This window comes from Oncorhynchus clarkii, unplaced genomic scaffold, assembly GCF_045791955.1.
Source record: "Oncorhynchus clarkii lewisi isolate Uvic-CL-2024 unplaced genomic scaffold, UVic_Ocla_1.0 unplaced_contig_558_pilon_pilon, whole genome shotgun sequence".
Classification (NCBI taxonomy): Eukaryota; Metazoa; Chordata; class Actinopteri; order Salmoniformes; family Salmonidae; genus Oncorhynchus; species Oncorhynchus clarkii.
Genome location: NW_027260877.1, coordinates 159,211 through 176,841, shown reverse-complemented (window position 1 = coordinate 176,841; position 17,631 = coordinate 159,211). Strand labels below are relative to the sequence as shown.

The following is a 17,631-nucleotide window of genomic DNA, read 5'->3' as shown; positions in this document are numbered from 1 at the left end:
TAGTATAAGTGATACTATTTATATTATAAGATATATATTTCATCATGCTATTCAACATACACAATGATTCTTTGTAACAAAAATACATTATGTCAAATCTTTATTCCATATATGTAGATTCATTTCCACTGCATTACATGAAACTGCGTAGTTGTCAATAAAGTTTTCAATGTTTGAATTAGAGTTACCGTAAAGCAAGTATGTTTGTCTCAACGCTGATCGTTGCCATATCAACAGTGAAAATGGCAACAACTATGGCGGCCGGAGAAGAACGTGCTGCTTCTGAAGTTTTGAGAGCGATTGCTCGACATCTAAACTGTCTCAACGAAGACAGCAAAACCACAAGAAAACGAGCGCTTGAAGCAATCAAAAGAGAAACTATTGATAAAGGGCTGTCGAGCGGCGTGTTGCAGGAGGTTTTCACGTGTCTGCTGAAGTCGCTCCTGAAATGCCTGTCAGATCCTATGGAAAGATGCAGAGAGACTGCCATACACATGCTTGGAGATTTTATTCGGTGTGTTCCTCAACCGGAGGATTCCTTGCCATATCTCATGCCCGCTTTGACGCAGCGGCTCGGCGGGAAAGAGATCCTGGAGCCCGCGGAGGAACTTAGGCTGTCCATGGTGGAGGTTCTGACTCTTACAGTGGAGGTGTGTGGCAGGCACCTAGCTCCCTACCTCGACGATATGATGAAGATATTGCAGAGAACTATTGTCGACCCTTTCCCAGACGTCAAAAGGGAGAGTTGCAAATGCACTGTTCATTTTGCAAAAAGTGTACCAGGTAAGATGGTTGAGAATATAATGTGTGTATTCTTGTTAGCCCACACATTAGGCTAACTAGTTAGCTAGCTAGTTATCTTATAGGGTTGCCATGGTTGCACATTGTATGGACACCTGACCAAGCTGTGTCAGAGTGGTTGTTTTTTGTGGCTATAAAGACAATGGGACAAAAACAAAATCATTTGTTTCTCTGTGATTTGCATGCCCTACAGAGCTAGCTATGTATGGTCTCTCTGAATACATGTTTTTTATTTTATTTATTTATTTCACCTTTATTTAACCAGGTAGGCAAGTTGAGAACAAGTTCTCATTTACAATTGCGACCTGGCCAAGATAAAGCAAAGCAGTTCGACACATACAACGACACAGTTACACATGGAGTAAAACAAACATACAGTCAATAATACAGTAAAACAAGTCTAAATACGATGTGAGAAAATGAGGTGAGATAAGGGAGGTAAAGGCAAAAAAAGGCCATGGTGCCAAAGTAAATACAATATATGTATAACCATTGAATGTATTGATAAGATTCAGGAAATCGTACCCTAATTTATAATGTGGCATGAAGTGACAGTCACCTTGCATTCATCTTGTTTGAAATGCTTCTCTCTCTCTATCCCCAGAACATTTCCACATGCAGGCAGAGAGCCTGGTCAAGCCCCTGATGCAGACCGTCTCCCACCAGCATTCCCGTGTGCGTGTGTCCACCATCGAGGCCACTGGAGCGGTCATCCAGTACGGCACGGGGAAGAACGTGGACGATGTGCTCTCTCACCTGGCACAGAGGCTGTTTGACGACTCACCACAGGTTGGCTCTGTCAAATCTGGCAGATAATTCTCAAATATTCTTAGTGACATTTAGTGTTAATGATTAGACTAATTCTGTTATTACTGAGTTAATCTAGATTCTTATTTTCCTTGTTAGATAAATGTGGGATAAATGTTTGTCTTACCAAAATAAACAAACTGATCAATCTAATCAATCCAACATATTAATAAAGGCTGCTTTTCTTTTACACCAACAGTTACTGCAGTGGTTCCCAAACTGGGGGGCACATGAGGGGTCGGCGGGGGTCCTCCCCATCCAATTTAAAAACATATATATATATATATATACAGTGGGGCACAAAAGTATTTAGTCAGCCACCAATTGTGCAAGTTCTCCCACTTAAAAAGATGAGAGGCCTGTAATTTTCATCATAGGTACACTTCAACTATGACAGACAAAATGAAAAAAAAAAAATCCAGAAAATCACATTGTAGGATTTTTAATGAATTTATTTGCAAATTATGGTGGAAAATAAGTATTTGGTCACCTACAAACAAGCAAGATTTCTGGCTCTCACAGACCTGTACCTTCTTCTTTAAGAGGCTCCTCTGTCCTCCACTCGTTACCTGTATTAATGGCACCTGTTTGAACTTGTTATCAGTATAAAAGACACCTGTCCACAACACTCCAAACTCCACTATGGCCAAGACCAAAGAGCTGTCAAAGGACACCAGAAACAAAATTGTAGACCTGCACCAGGCTGGGAAGACTGAATCTGCAATAGGTAAGCAGCTTGGTTTGAAGAAATAAAATGTGGGAGCAATTATTAGGAAATGGAAGACATAAAATACCACTGATAATCTCCCTCGATCTGGCGCTCCATGCAAGATCTCACCCCGTGGAGTCAAAATGATCACAAGAACGGTGAGCAAAAATCCCAGAACCACACGGGGGGACCTAGTGAATGACCTGCAGAGAGCTGGGACCAAAGTAACAAAGCCTACCATCAGTAACACACTACGCCGCCAGGGACTCAAATCCTGCAGTGCCAGACGTATCCCCCTGCTTAAGCCAGTACATGTCCAGGCCCGTCTGAAGTTTGCTAGAGAGCATTTGGATGATCCAGAAGAAGATTGGGAGAATGTCATATGGTCAGATGAAACCAAAATATAACGTTTTGGTAAAAACTAAACTCGTCGTGTTTGGAGGACAAAGAATGCTGAGTTGCTTCCAAAGAACACCATACCTACTGTGAAGCATGGAGGTGGAAACATCATGCTTTGGGGCTGTTTTTCTGCAAAGGGACCAGGACGACTGATCCGTGTAAAGGAAAGAATGAATGGGGCCATGTATCGTGAGATTTTGAGTGAAAACCTCCTTCCATCAGCAAGGGCATTGCAGATGAAACGTGGCTGGGTCTTTCAGCATGACAATGATCCCAAACACACCGCCCGGGCAACGAAGGAGTGGCTTCGTAAGAAGCATTTCAAGGTCCTGGAGTGGCCTAGACAGTCTCCAGATCTCAACCCCATAGAAAATCTTTGGAGGGAGTTGAAAGTCCGTGTTGCCCAGCAACAGCCCCAAAACATCACTGCTCTAAAGGAGATCTGCATGGAGGAATGGGCCAAAATACCAGCAACAGTGTGTGAAAACCTTGTGAAGACTTACAGAAAACGTTTGACCTCTGTCATTGCCAACAAAGGGTATATTACAAAGTATTGAGATAAACTGTTGTTATTGACCAAATACTTATTTTCCACCATAATTTGCAAATAAATTCATAAAAAAATCCTACAATGTGATTTTCTGGATGTTCTTTTCTCATTTTGTCTGTCATAGTTGAAGTCTACTACCTATGATGAAAATTACAGGCCTCTCTCATCTTTTTAAGTGGGAGAACTTGCACAATTGTTGGCTGACTAAATACTTTTTTGCCCCACTATATATATATATATATATATAATATAAATGTCTTTGGATTTTTTTTAAAGCCCGGCTTTAAACTTACTCTTGAAAGTTGTAACAGTAGAATGCACAAGGTACATTTTTGAAATTGGGTAGTGCATCATCAGTTCCTCTTGTCATGTTAGTCATTGCATAACTTAGAGCTATTTATAACTTGTCAGAAATATCCAGATCAACTAGCCCATGTCAGCTAACGTTTTTTATTTAGCTTTTTTAGCCCATTGATATTGTTGTAATTTTTTTGTCACTCAAATATCACATGAATACACATTAGACATGGCAGAATGTATAGAATTGCAAGAACATTTGCTTTAAAACTGCAACATTTTCTTTGCACCCCATGACAAAATGTGTATAATTGTAGGAAATAAGCTTTAAACCTGCAACATTTTCTACACCAACATGGAGGGTGTTAACAGTTTGTGTCATGAACAGTACCTGTGTCCATAGAAATAGACGTGTCTGCGCAGGGGGGCTCGGGATGTTCCCCAAGGCTGGAAGGGAGGCACAGAGTGAAACACTTTGAGAACCCCTTAGTTACTACAGTACCATACAAGGTGTTTTCCTCACTTAAGAAACTATGTTTTGTTTCATCCCACTTCTCTCTCCTCCAGGTGAGAAAAGCTGTGACTGTGGTTGTTGGTGACTGGCTGCTCCACCTGCGAGACAGATACTCCTACTTCCACAAGCTCATCCCCCTCCTACTGAGCAGCCTCAGCGATGACATCCCAGAGATAAGGTACCTATTATATAGGGCTGAATTGACTGCAATTTCAATTTCGGATTGAAGGCCGTCAATTCAGGAAGTGATTTTAATTCAAAATTCAATTTGTTTTAAACTTTTGAAATAAATAGCTTCTACTCCTTGGAAATAGATGCCGTTTTTTCCAATTTTGAATTGTAATTTGAGTTTACTTCCTGAATTGACTGCCTGTAATTCAAAAGACTGACCCAGTCCTTAACCACCCTGCCTTTGATACCAACCATTCACTCACTCTGTCAGACCTAGGAAATATGCAGCCACAAATACACACATATTGTATCTGCTTTGCTTGTGCAGATTACTGTAGATACCTACTTATACAGTAGGTTTGGTGTGATAGAGGGAATAGTAGCAGCCAACAAGGCTGGGCTTTTGTGTTTGTACATTGCATGGTTATGGAATGGGTTTGAATCCTGGGTCTGCCGGGGCAGGGATGGACATGCATTATCATTATTTGGCTCTCTCCCTTCCAGTCAACGAGCTGCTGAGCTGTGGAGGCAGACAGGCGCTCTGTGGGAGCAGGAGAATGAGGATGACCTGAAGGACAAGATGGACTTCCTCCTGACCCCACCTGACCTCTACCCTGCTGGAGGTGAGTTAACTCCATCACTACTACTGCAGAGAGATGAAACGATGTACCATTTTTAAAATAGATTTTTTTTATCCATTTTTCTCCCCAATTTCGTGGTATCCAATTGGTAGTTACAGTCTTGTCTAATCGGTGCAACTCCCGTACGGACTCGGGAGAGGCGAAAGTCGAGAGCCGTGCGTCTTCCGAAACACAACCCAACCTAGCCGCACTGCTTCTTGACAGAATGCCCACTTAACCCGGAAGCCAGTCACACCAATGTGTCGGCGGAAACACAGTACACCCGGCGACCGTGTCAGCGTGCATTGGGCCCGGTCCGCCACAGGAGTCACTAGTGCCCGATGGGACAAGGACATCCCTGCTGGTCAAACTCTCCCCTAACCCGGACGACGCTGGGCCAATTGTGCGCCGCCCCATGGGTCTCCCGGTAGCGGCCGGCTGTGACAGAGCCTGGACTCTAACCCAGAATCTCTAGTGGCACAGCTAGCACTGCGATGCAGTGCCTAAGACCACTGCACCACTCGGAGGCCCGAAACAACAATGTACCATTGCGCCGCTCAAATTGACATAGAAAGTGAATACAGGATCTTTGGTTGGTGCAAAAAAAAAGTATTTACAGAGTTAAGTTTCTCACACAAAGAAGGCCAGACAAGGAGAACAAATCATTAAAGAAATATATTGGATTTTGTCTCCTGCAGAGAGATACAAGGCCTTCAGTGAATGTAGCCCATTGAGGAAAGGTTAGTTAGTTACTGTCCCAGGTAGTGTGTTGTCTTGATTACAATAATGAAGACAAAAGTTGATCAGTGCATTGATACAGCCTGAAGAACATCAGCCAGTGTAAACTGTGTGATTTGTTGTTGTGGCCTTCTCTGTACAGCCACCTCCTCCTCCACCGATCTAGTTATGTACTCCTTCCTCTGAAAGTAGGTCAGACGCAGCGTGGGGTTCAGCTGCCTTTATTAATAAGAAGAACTGTCTTCTGAGGGCATGATGTATCTGAGGGCATGATTGACGTCAGAGCAGTCTGGGCATGGAGAGAGGGCTGTAGGGGCTGGGGTGGGATGATGTGCTGTCAATGATCCATCTAGCCTACCTATCCATTCCCAATATGCTTAATTTATTCAGTTGTACTTCTGCTTGTTGTAGTATAGCAGGATTCTCACCCTCCTGTCTGTGTGTCCTAGTTGCTGTGACCTGAAATACAAACTGATACCATGGTGAAATGGAGCATGTCAGTTTGAATTCCAAGCTATAGACATCATGCTCATCATCTGCAGCTCTGTGCGTGGGAGAATTTGCTCTTGTCTTGCATTGATTTAATTGTAATATTTTTTATCCATGACTCTTTAAATATTCAGTTATTCACATCATGGGGTCTTAATTATATTTTAATCAAGGGAAAGAAGGGAACAGGATTTTTAATTCGCTTTGTTGGGACTAGGTTTAAAGGGATTTTTAATTCGCTTTGTTGGGACTAGGTTTAAAGGGATTTTTAATTCGCTTTGTTGGGACTAGGTTTAAAGGGATTTTTAATTCGCTTTGTTGGGACTAGGTTTAAAGGGATTTTTAATTAGCTTTGTTGGGACTAGGTTTGAAAGGATTTTTTAACTTTATATAACATTAGTTTTCTGTATTAAGAAGTACTGTCTTCTTGTCTGTCTTTGAGCAGACAACTTTTATACAAATCCTTGAATTATTCCTTTAGATGTGGCCGAACTAAAAAAATGAATACGTATGAGCTACAACCATAAACCAACTATGCCCTTTTCCCCAAGACTGCTTAGTCATGGTGGAGTTCCACACCTCCATATATTACTCATCTCTATTGGCCTGCGGGTTACGTATTCTACAGGTTATGTGTTATGTCATTAGATCTGCTCTGTCAATCATACAAGGCTCTCCTATGACAGTGCTTGACTAATAGCCAATTATTGTCAGCACTCTGCCCCCTAACACCCTCATTACTAAGACTAACTTGTGGATGTGGTGTGCATGCTGGGTGGAGACTAGAGGGGTTTTCTGCAGGGCTGGTGCCCACCTCCCCCTACACTCTCTCTCTCTCCCCCTACTCTCTCTCTCACACACTTTCACTCTCCCTCTCTCTCTCACACACACACTTTCTCTCTCTCTCTCTCTCTCTCACTCTCACTCTCACTCTCTCACTCACACACACACACACATATGTGCGTCCTGCAGGGCTGTTGCCCACCTCCCCCACGCGCACACACTCACTCTCTTTCTGGCACAAACACACACTCACGACTACCCCACTCACGCACCACCCCACCCCTGTGTGAGAAGCTGGAAGGGCAGGCCATTGGAGGGACAACACCCAGCCTGTGTTGCCTCCCCAAGTGCTTATTACCACCTATTAATAATGTCTGTCAGCACTGTAGTGAGGAATGAGGAAGCCCTTCATCTCTTCATATCCCTGCTGGGTTCAGGAAGGAGAGGTGATGTCCTGTCTGTCCTGTCTGACTTTCCATCCCACTCAGCAGGTGAAGACAGACAGCAGGCCTTTATCTAGAGCAGCAACCCTACCGTTTTCCTCCTGACCTGATTTCAGTTTATTTTACATAGGCTACACTGGGAAGGCAGTTTGTTTCTATGACGTTCACACGCACTCACCACATTAGCCTGGTCCCAGACCAGTTTATGTCAAGATGTGACGATGAGTATGTCTACATGCACACTAATAATTTGATATTAATCTGGTTATGGCAGTAGGCTGAGTATGGCATTAGTCATGTCAATTATAAACACCTTACTCTACTTATCTTAGGTCAACATGGAAGTAAGCATACGCTGATGAAAATACCTGGTTTTCTGAGCAATCTTTAGAATTCTGAGGACATGTAAAGGCCTTCATCAGAGTTTTACAGCGGTGTATTAGATCTGAGCGTGCTAGTACGAGCAGTGCTTTTATCTTTTGCGCTAGTGAAGTGAGTTTGGAAACACTGAAAATATGCATCTTCGAAAGTAGTTTTCCCACTAACGTTGTATGTCTGAATTCAGAATCAAATAGGAATCCCAAAAATAACATGGTCGCTGTGGTAGAACGTTTATTTTGATGGGCCATTTTCTGCATTTACCAGTACCATCAGGTAGCCTGATTTCAGATGTATCCATGTAAACAGGATTATTAGGGCCATTGTTCTTCTTGCAAAGCATGTCAATATTTAAACAGCTATTATATTGATCTGACTTCACAATAATCCTATTTTTGTGTGCATGAAACCGTACTCAATGACCCTAAGAGTTGGCCAGATGACTCAAACAGATATGGGACCAGGCAACAACCTGTGGTTGAAGTGTGTGCACTGCATCTAATCAGGTCTCTCGCCTCTTAAAAGATGGTTGAATTTCAATGGGATCGCCTGTATTCATGAAGGATAAATGATTCCACTGTCCTAATCTCACCTTGTTAGTGTTTTACTCCCCCTCTATGTCGGTCCATTGATTTATTCCATAGGAGTATGTTGATTGGTACTAAGTTAATGATACAAATTCAATTAAGGGTGATGATGACAATGATGAAGGGTTTATTAAAAGGGAAGTTCCACTATGCAGGTGAAGTGGCTTTAACCCAGTGTCTGACAGGCAGGCTGCAGTAATAATGACAGTGTAGCTGCCTCAGATATACTGTAGGAAGGTGCTGCTGCGATGGCGAGGGTAGATAACCCAGGTCCGGGGCTAAGGATGAGTTTGAACGTGAACATGAACGTGATCACCCTGGTTGCTGGCCATAGGTAGGCTAAGTGTTGGGTACCCATATGTGTCCTGGGTTATGTTCATCAGGGCATGAAACATTAAACATTTTGCAACTGATAATGGTAAATGGCTGTTTGTTATTGGACTAGTCCATTTCTGTTTTAGTCAGTTTTCATCCGTTTGGTGCCTAATAAACATGACCGTTTGGTTGTGTAGTAGAGGTCGACCGATTTAATCGTAATGGCCGATTAATTAGGGCCGATTTCAAGTTTTCATAACAATCGGAAATCAGTATTTTTGGACACAGATTTGGCCAAATGTTTTTTTCTTCTCTTTATTTTTACACCTTTATTTAACCTTTATTTAACTAGGCAAGTCGATTAAGAACACATTCTTATTTTCAATGACGGCCTAGGAACGGTGGGTTAACTGTCTTGTTCAGGGGTAGAATGACAGATTTTTACCTTGTCAGCTCAGGGATTCAATCTTGCAACCTTACAGTTAACTAGTCCAACGCTATAACCACCTGATTACATTGCACTCCACGAGGAGCCTGCATGTTACACGAATGCAGTAAGCCAAGGTAAGTTGCTAGCTAGCATTAAATCAATCAATCATAATCACTAGCTAACTACACATGGTTGATATTACTAGCTTATCTAGCATGTCCTGCGTTGCATATAATCAATGCGGTGCGTATTTGCGAAAAAAGACTGTCATTGCTCCAATGTGTACCTAACCATAAACATCAATGCCTTTCTTAAAATCAATACACAGAAGTATATATTTTTAAACCTGCATATTTAGCTAAAAGAAATCCAGGTTAGCAGGCAATATTAACCAGGTGAAATTGTGTCACTTCTCTTGCGTTCATTGCACGCAGAGTCAGGGTATATGCAACAGTTTGGGCCGCCTGGCTCTTTGCGGACTAATTTGCCAGAATTTTACGTACTTATGACATAACATTGAAGGTTGTGCAATGTAACAAGAATATTTAGACTTAGGGATGCCCACCCGTTAGATGAAATACGGAACGGTTCCGTATTTCACTGAAAGAATAAACGTCTTGTTTTCGAGATGATAGTTTCCGGATTTGACCATATTAATGACCTAAGGCTCGTATTTCTGTGTGTTATTATGTTATAATTAAGTCTATGATTTGATAGAGCAGTCTGACTGAGCGGTGGTAGGCACCAGCAGGCTCGTAAGCATTTATTCAAACAGCACTTTTGTGCGTTTGACAGCAGCTCTTCGCAATGCTTCAAGCATTGCGCTGTTTATGACTTCAAGCCTATCAACTCCCGAGATTAGGCTGGTGTAACCGATGTGAAATGGCTAGCTAGTTAGCGGGGTGCGCGCTAATAGCGTTTCAAACGTCACTCGCTCTGAGACTTGGAGTTGTTGTTCCCCTTGCTCTGCATGGGTAACACTGCTTCGATGGTGGCTGTTGTCGATGTGTTCCTGGTTCGAGCCCAGGGAGGAGCGAGGAGAGGGATGGAAGCTATACTGTTACACTGGCAATACTAAAGTGCCTATAAGAACATCCAATAGTGAAAGGTATATGAAATACAAATGGTATAGAGGGAAATAGTCCTATAATTCCTATAATAACTACAACCTAAAACTTCTTACCTGGGAAATTTGAAGACTCATGTTTAAAGGAACCACCAGTTTTCATATGTTCTCATGTTCTGAGCAAGGAACTTAAACGTTAGCTTTTTTACATGGCACATATTGCACTTTTACTTTCTTCTCCAACACTTTGTTTTTGCATTATTTAAACCAAATTGAACATGTTTCATTATTTATTTGAGGCTAAATTGATTTTATTGATGTGTTAAAATAAGTGTTCATTCAGTATTGTTGTAATTGTCATTATTACAAACAACAGCAAAAGAATCAGCCGATTAATCGGAATCGGCTTTTTTTTGGGTCCTCCAATAATCGGTATCGGCTTTTTTTTGGGTCCTCCAATAATCGGTATCGGCTTTTTTTTGGGTCCTCCAATAATCGGTATCGGCTTTTTTTTGGGTCCTCCAATAATCGGTATCGGCTTTTTTTTGGGTCCTCCAATAATCGGTATCGGCTTTTTTTTGGGTCCTCCAATAATCGGTATCGGCTTTTTTTTGGGTCCTCCAATAATCGGTATCGGCTTTTTTTTGGGTCCTCCAATAATCGGTATCGGCTTTTTTTTGGGTCCTCCAATAATCGGTATCGGCTTTTTTTTGGGTCCTCCAATAATCGGTATCGGCTTTTTTTTGGGTCCTCCAATAATCGGTATCGGCTTTTTTTTGGGTCCTCCAATAATCGGTATCGGCGTTGAAAAATCATAATCGGTCGACCTCTATTGTGTAGTGCAGATCTGGGTCAGTCTCCAGCTCCACACAGTGATAATGCTGATGGTTACTGGATGAGTCTCTCTCCCTGCCAGTCATAAATCCAACACGGCCCCCTCCTGTCTGAAAAGGTCAGTGTCAGACAACTGGGACACAACCAGAAACGGCTTGTCTTGTCCTGTGTGATTCTGTAGGATTGATCACCCTCTTCCCCTCTCATTAGCAGCCTGCAAAAGAGAAATAGAAAGAGAGGGAGACCTGTTCATGAGGGAGGGAGACCCGCTCATAGGCTACTGAAGGAAGGTGGGCGAGCGGGAAGGCGGGGGAGAGAGAGGGAGGGTAGGCGGGGGAGAGGGATGAAGCATGTGGAGGCTATTCATTTAAAAATGTGTTCCACTTGCTCTGACAAGTCCCACGGAGAGGAAATCTCAATCATAAAACCAAAATGTACATGTCTGGAAAATGGGACTTAGAGTTTAGAGTAAGATGCAGTCCTCTCTCTCCATCAGTATCACTGTGACAGCAGAAAACACCCGGCAAATTAAGTTCCCTTCTTGCCTACGGAAGTGTTTTGTTGAAAATAAATATTGTAAAATGCTCCATCAGCAAAACTGGGCCAGGGGGCAATGGAACAGTTGTTCTGTCTCTATTTCACAGTTAGAAATAGGAGAACACAGTTACAACACAATTAACTTATTAGCACTTGTAGATGTAGATTTATAGGCTGCGTTTACACAGGCAGCCCAATTCTGATCTTTTGCCAAATTATTGGTCTTTTGAACCAATCATTCAGTTCAGATCTTTTGCAGATCTAATTGGTGCAAACGGAGCCTTAGATGTAAATCTTAATTGGTCCATTTGTGTGCTTTTTAGTAGGCTAATGCATGTTGGCATATTCATGCACTTTCTAACCCCCCCCACCACCTCTCTACTCCCCCCAGTGGCGCGTCCGGGCCTGGGCTGCAGGGAGCTGGTGGTGAGGAACCTGTCCAACCTGCTGCCGGCGTTGGCTCGCGACGTGGTTGACTGGGTGGCGGGCACGCGGGTCAAGACGGCCCAGCTGCTGTATGCCCTGCTGCTGCACGCTGAGGACCACTGCACCCAGCACCTGCAGTTGCTGCTCTCCACGCTGTACCGCGCCTGCAACGACCCCGAGAGCGACGTGGTCACCAACGTGAGTGGTCAACACATAGAGACACATGCTATCACTGTGTGTTCTATGTAATCCAATGGGACGTCCCTACACCATTGGAAATGAAATGTAAAATGGTTAAGGTAGGGGTTAAGGTTGGATGATAGTGGTTGGTCTAATGGTTGGATGATAGTGGTAGGTCTAATGGTTGGATGATAGTGGTAGGCCTAATGGTTGGATGATAGTGGTAGGCCTAATGGTTGATTGATAGTGTTTGGATGATAGTGGTAGGCCTAATGGTTGGATGATAGTGTTTGGATGATAGTGGTAGGTCTATTGGTTGGATGAGAGTGGTGGGATGGTAGTGGTAGGTCTATTGGTTGGATGATAGTGGTAGGTCTAATGGTTGGATCATAGTGGAAGGCCTAATGGTTGGATGATAGTGGTTGGATGATAGTGGTAGGCCTACTGGTTGGATGATAGTGGTAGGTATAATGGTTGGATGATAGTGGTAGGTCTAATGGTTGGATGATAGTGGTTGGATGATAGTGGTAGGTCTAATGGTTGGATGATAGTGGTAGGTCTAATGGTTGGATGATAGTGGTTGGATGATAGTGGTAGGTATAATGGTTGGATGATAGTGGTTGGATGATAGTGGTAGGTCTAATGGTTGGATGATAGTGGTAGGTCTAATGGTTGGATGATAGTGGTAGATCTAATGGTTGGATGATAGTGGTAGGCCTAATGGTTGGATGACAGTGGTTGGATGATAGTGGTAGGCCTAATGGTTGGATGAGAGTGGTAGGCCTAATGGTTGGATGATAGTGGTTGGATGATAGTGGTAGGCCTAATAGTTGGATGATAGTGGTAAGCCTAATGGTTGGATGATAGTGGTAAGTCTAATGGTTGGATGATAGTGTTGCTATTGCAGCTGGTGAGCTCTTTCTTGGATCTTGTCTCTCTTGTTAAACATATATTCTCTGTATAGACTAACCTGGATGAATAAAGGTTAAATCACTGTTAAATAAAGAAGATAATGGTAGATATCTGCTCTACAGGTCCAGTAAACAGTACCTGTGTGTTGGCTACTTCAGTTCATCACTTGACAGATCTTTGTGAAACAAGCCGTACACTGATGCACCATTTTAACAAACTGCTCACAGTACTAATGGCCTTCCTTCCTTCAAGTTATTTCCGTTATTGTCATGCTCATGGCCTATTTCCATTGACATTCTTTCCACCCAGAAACAGATGTTTCAGAGCTGCTGTGGTGAATGGCTTGATCTTGATGGTCATGTCATGAGAGGACACACCTGCTGGCCTTAGAATAGACAGCAGTGAATCGTGATATATGTGTCTTATAGCCCTGAGACAGTTAGGCTGGGCTGGCCTACGGACTTGGGATGCACCTGCCCCAAGAGGAAGCATTTGATGGTTCCCCTGATCCACTGGCTGATAATGGATTATGAATTACGTTCTCTTCTGTGGTCTTCTGTTATGTTGAATTCTTTCTTTTGTCCTCTTTCTTTCTCTCTTATTGTCTCTTTCTCTCTAGTATTGGTCTCTGCTCTCTCGCTAATCTTTGCTCTATCAATTCAATGTGTTTTATTGGCGTGAAATACACTCTGTAATATTGGCAAATCATTCCATAAACTATAGTATCCCCTGTCTCTCTCTCTGCAGTGTCTGAGGTCTGCCAAGCTGCTGGGGACCTTTGTCAGCCCTGAGGTCTTCCTCAAGCTGCTCCTGGTCCACTTGGAGATCCCTTCCTCCTCCTCCTCCCCCCACACCCCCCTCATGGTTCTGGCTGCCGTGCTGGGGGGCTGCTCCAGGGAGCTCTTGAAACCACACCTCCAGAAGATCGCTGATACGCTGGTCCAACCAGACGTCTGCCAGGAGTACCAGCAGGTGAGTCTATGACCCTTGACCTATGGGTATGACCTATGGATATGACCTATGGGTTGGGAATTGGGGGGAAAGGTAAATGTCATAACTACTGGTCCAGGATCAGATCATTATCCACATGAATGGTCTGTGGTTAGGGGTAACTTATGATAGTTCACATCTCAATGGGTTGAGGTGTTTCCTCTATGTTATATTTGAGTCTCCAGCCAGGTCTGGTGAAGTTGGCATATAGACCGAGAGATGAAACAGTACCCTTTCTGAGGTACTTAGTTTTGACCCTAAAACTGTTTACAGTGAAAGGTTCCATAAAGTGAAAGATTATTAAGATAAGATGCATTTTTTTCTATCAAGACTGTTGTGAAAGCTTTTATAGGGATAACTGTGCTGTGAGGTCAGGGGGTTCACCTTGGAGCACCTTGGAGTACATGTGCAAGGCACATGTTGTTTTCACCAATCTTTCATTTAATTTCAACTGCTAGAGTCCTCTCGTAACCCTAAACCAACGAGAGAGCGAGAGACACACAGGCGGGGAGAGAGGGAGACACAGGCGGGGAGAGAGGGAGACACAGGCGGGGAGAGAGGGAGACACAGGCGGGGAGAGAGGGAGACACAGGCGAGGAGAGAGGGAGACAGAGGCGGGGAGAGAGGGAGACAGAGGCGGGGAGAGAGGGAGACAGAGGCGGGGAGAGAGGGAGACAGAGGCGGGGAGAGAGGGAGACAGAGGCGGGGAGAGAGGGAGACACAGGCGGGGAGAGAGGGAGACACACAGGCGGGGAGAGAGGGAGACACACAGGCGGGGAGAGAGGGAGACACACAGGCGGGGAGAGAGGGAGACACACAGGCGGGGAGAGAGGGAGACACACAGGCGGGGAGAGAGGGAGACACACAGGCGGGGAGAGAGGGAGACACACAGGCGGGGAGAGAGGGAGACACACAGGCGGGGAGAGAGGGAGACACACAGGCGGGGAGAGAGGGAGGGAGACACACAGGCGGGGAGAGAGGGAGGGCGGGGAGACACACAGGCGGGGAGAGAGGGAGGGAGACACACAGGCGGGGAGAGAGGGAGACACACAGGCGGGGAGAGAGGGAGACACACAGGCGGGGAGAGAGGGAGACACACAGGCGGGGGAGAGGGAGACACACAGGCGAGGGGAGAGAGAGGGAGACACACAGGCGGGGGGAGAGACGGGGGGACACAGGCGGGGGGAGGGAGACACACAGGCGGGGGGAGAGGGAGACACACAGGCGGGGGAGGGAGACACACAGGCGGGGAGAGAGGGAGACACACAGGCGGGGGGAGAGGGAGACACACAGGCGGGGAGAGAGGGAGAGACGGGGGGAGAGAGAGAGACAGATGGGGAGAGAGAGAGAGACAAACAGATGGAGAAACACATATGGAGAGACAGACAGAGAGAGAGCGAGAGAGAGAGAGAGAGACTGACGGAGAGCGAGAGAGACGGACAGCGAGAGAGAGACGGACAGAGAGAGAGAGACGGACAGCGAGAGAGACGGACAGCGAGAGAGAGACGGACAGCGAGAGAGAGACTGACAGCGAGAGAGCGAGACGGACAGCGAGAGAGAGAGAGAGAGAGACGGACAGCGAGAGAGAGAGAGACGGACAGCGCGCGAGAGAGAGAGAGACGGACAGAGAGAGAGAGAGACGGACAGCGAGAGAGACGGACAGCGCGAGAGAGAGAGAGAGAGAGACGGACAGCGCGAGAGAGAGAGAGAGAGAGACGGACAGCGAGAGAGAGACGGACAGCGAGAGAGAGACGGACAGCGAGAGAGAGACGGACAGCGAGAGAGAGAGAGAGACAGACAGAGAGAGAGAGAGACAGACAGAGACAGAGAACAACATCCCTAATGTCTCAGTGGAAAAAGGAAAAGTAAAAGACCAGAGCAGCTCTTTCCTTCCTCTCCTCTGGTGTCCCACATTTAGTTTACGTTTGATATTAAAATAACATTTCTCTGGCTGCGAAGGGTGGTGGGGGCTATTTTCACACATGCACTCACACTGCTGGCTGCAATGAGTCACCCGTACCCATAACCCCCCCTGAGGGGCTCAGAATAATTTCCTCTGGAGGGGATGATAATAATAAAATATGAATTTCTCCTGACCTCTGCGTGTCTGGGTTGACCCCCCCCCCCCTCACCCCGCTGGTCATTTCAGAAAAGACACATGGGGGCAACCCGTTTAGAAAAATAATAATAATAGCCAGTTTTCAACACTCACTGTGTGTAGAAGAGAGCAACGTAGAGCCCCCACCCTGTTACCAACCACTGCCCCCCAACCCCCTTTAAAGCACTGAGATTCCAACATTTCAAAGAGGGTCAGGGTCCCGGTGACAGACAGACAGGAGCGGAAACGGAGCCCTCCACCCCTCCTCTAGCAGGGGTCAAGCCAGAGCACGATGGACACAGATGGAGACAGACCTTCTGGTCCCTGGTCTGTCTGTCTCAATAAAGATCATCAGAAGTTAGTCTCTGTGGGTACTGAAGGGAAGCAGTATAGTACAGTGCTGGCTGGGTAGTTAAAGATCAGTGTCATCAGTGCAGTGCTGGCTGGGTAGTTAAAGATCAGTGTCAGCAGTACAGTACACTGCTGGCTGGGTAGTTAAAGATCAGTGTCAGCAGTACAGTGCTGGCTGGGTAGTTAAAGATCAGTGTCATCAGTACAGTGCTGGCTGGGTAGTTAAAGATCAGTGTCAGCAGTACAGTACAGTGCTGGCTGGGTAGTTAAAGATCAGTGTCAGCAGTACAGTACAGTGCTGGCTGGGTAGTTAAAGATCAGTGTCAGCAGTACATTACAGTGCTGGCTGGGTAGTTAAAGATCAGTGTCAGCAGTACAGTACAGTGCTGGCTGGGTAGTTAAAGATCAGTGTCAGCAGTACAGTACAGTGCTGGCTGGGTAGTTAAAGATCAGTGTCAGCAGTACAGTGCAGTGCTGGCTGGGTAGTTAAAGATCAGTGTCAGCAGTACAGTGCTGGCTGGGTAGTTAAAGATCAGTGTCATCAGTACAGTGCTGGCTGGGTAGTTAAAGATCAGTGTCATCAGTACAGTGCTGGCTGGGTATGTAAAGATCAGTGTCATCAGTACAGTGCTGGCTGGGTATGTAAAGATCAGTGTCAGCAGTACAGTGCAGTGCTGGCTGGGTAGTTAAAGATCAGTGTCAGCAGTACAGTACAGTGCTGGCTGGGTAGTTAAAGATCAGTGTCATCAGTGCAGTGCTGGCTGGGTAGTTAAATATCAGGGTCAGCAGTACATTACAGTGCTGGCTGGGTAGTTAAAGATCAGTGTCATCAGTGCAGTGCTGGCTGGGTAGTTAAAGATCAGTGTCATCAGTGCAGTGCTGGCTGGGTAGTTAAAGATCAGTGTCATCAGTACAGTACAGTGCTGGCTGGGTAGTTAAATATCAGGGTCAGCAGTACAGTGCTGGCTGGGTAGTTAAATATCAGGGTCATCAGTACAGTGCTGGCTGGGTAGTTAAATATCAGGGTCATCAGTACAGTGCTGGCTGTGTAGTTAAAGATCAGGGTCAGCAGTACATTACAGTGCTGGCTGGGTAGTTAAAGATCAGTGTCAGCAGTACAGTGCTGGCTGGGTAGTTAAAGATCAGGTTAGCAGTACAGTACAGTGCTGGCTGAGTAGTTTAAAGATCAGGGTTAGCAGTACAGAA

General features: G+C 45.2%; 1 protein-coding gene across 1 annotated transcript in view; it reads left to right on the top strand.

Annotated features, from left to right (window-relative positions):
* Positions 1-238: 238 nt before the first annotated feature.
* Positions 239-17,631, top strand: part of LOC139402045 (dynein axonemal assembly factor 5-like) — a 69,629-nt gene continuing 52,236 nt past the window's right edge. The window contains exons 1-6 of the mRNA XM_071146099.1: positions 239-783; positions 1,406-1,590; positions 4,131-4,255; positions 4,753-4,871; positions 11,860-12,092; positions 13,734-13,958. Of these exons, the coding sequence (XP_071002200.1) occupies positions 243-783; positions 1,406-1,590; positions 4,131-4,255; positions 4,753-4,871; positions 11,860-12,092; positions 13,734-13,958 (1,428 nt within the window). The 5' untranslated portion in view covers positions 239-242. The remainder of the gene's footprint in view (positions 784-1,405; positions 1,591-4,130; positions 4,256-4,752; positions 4,872-11,859; positions 12,093-13,733; positions 13,959-17,631) is intronic.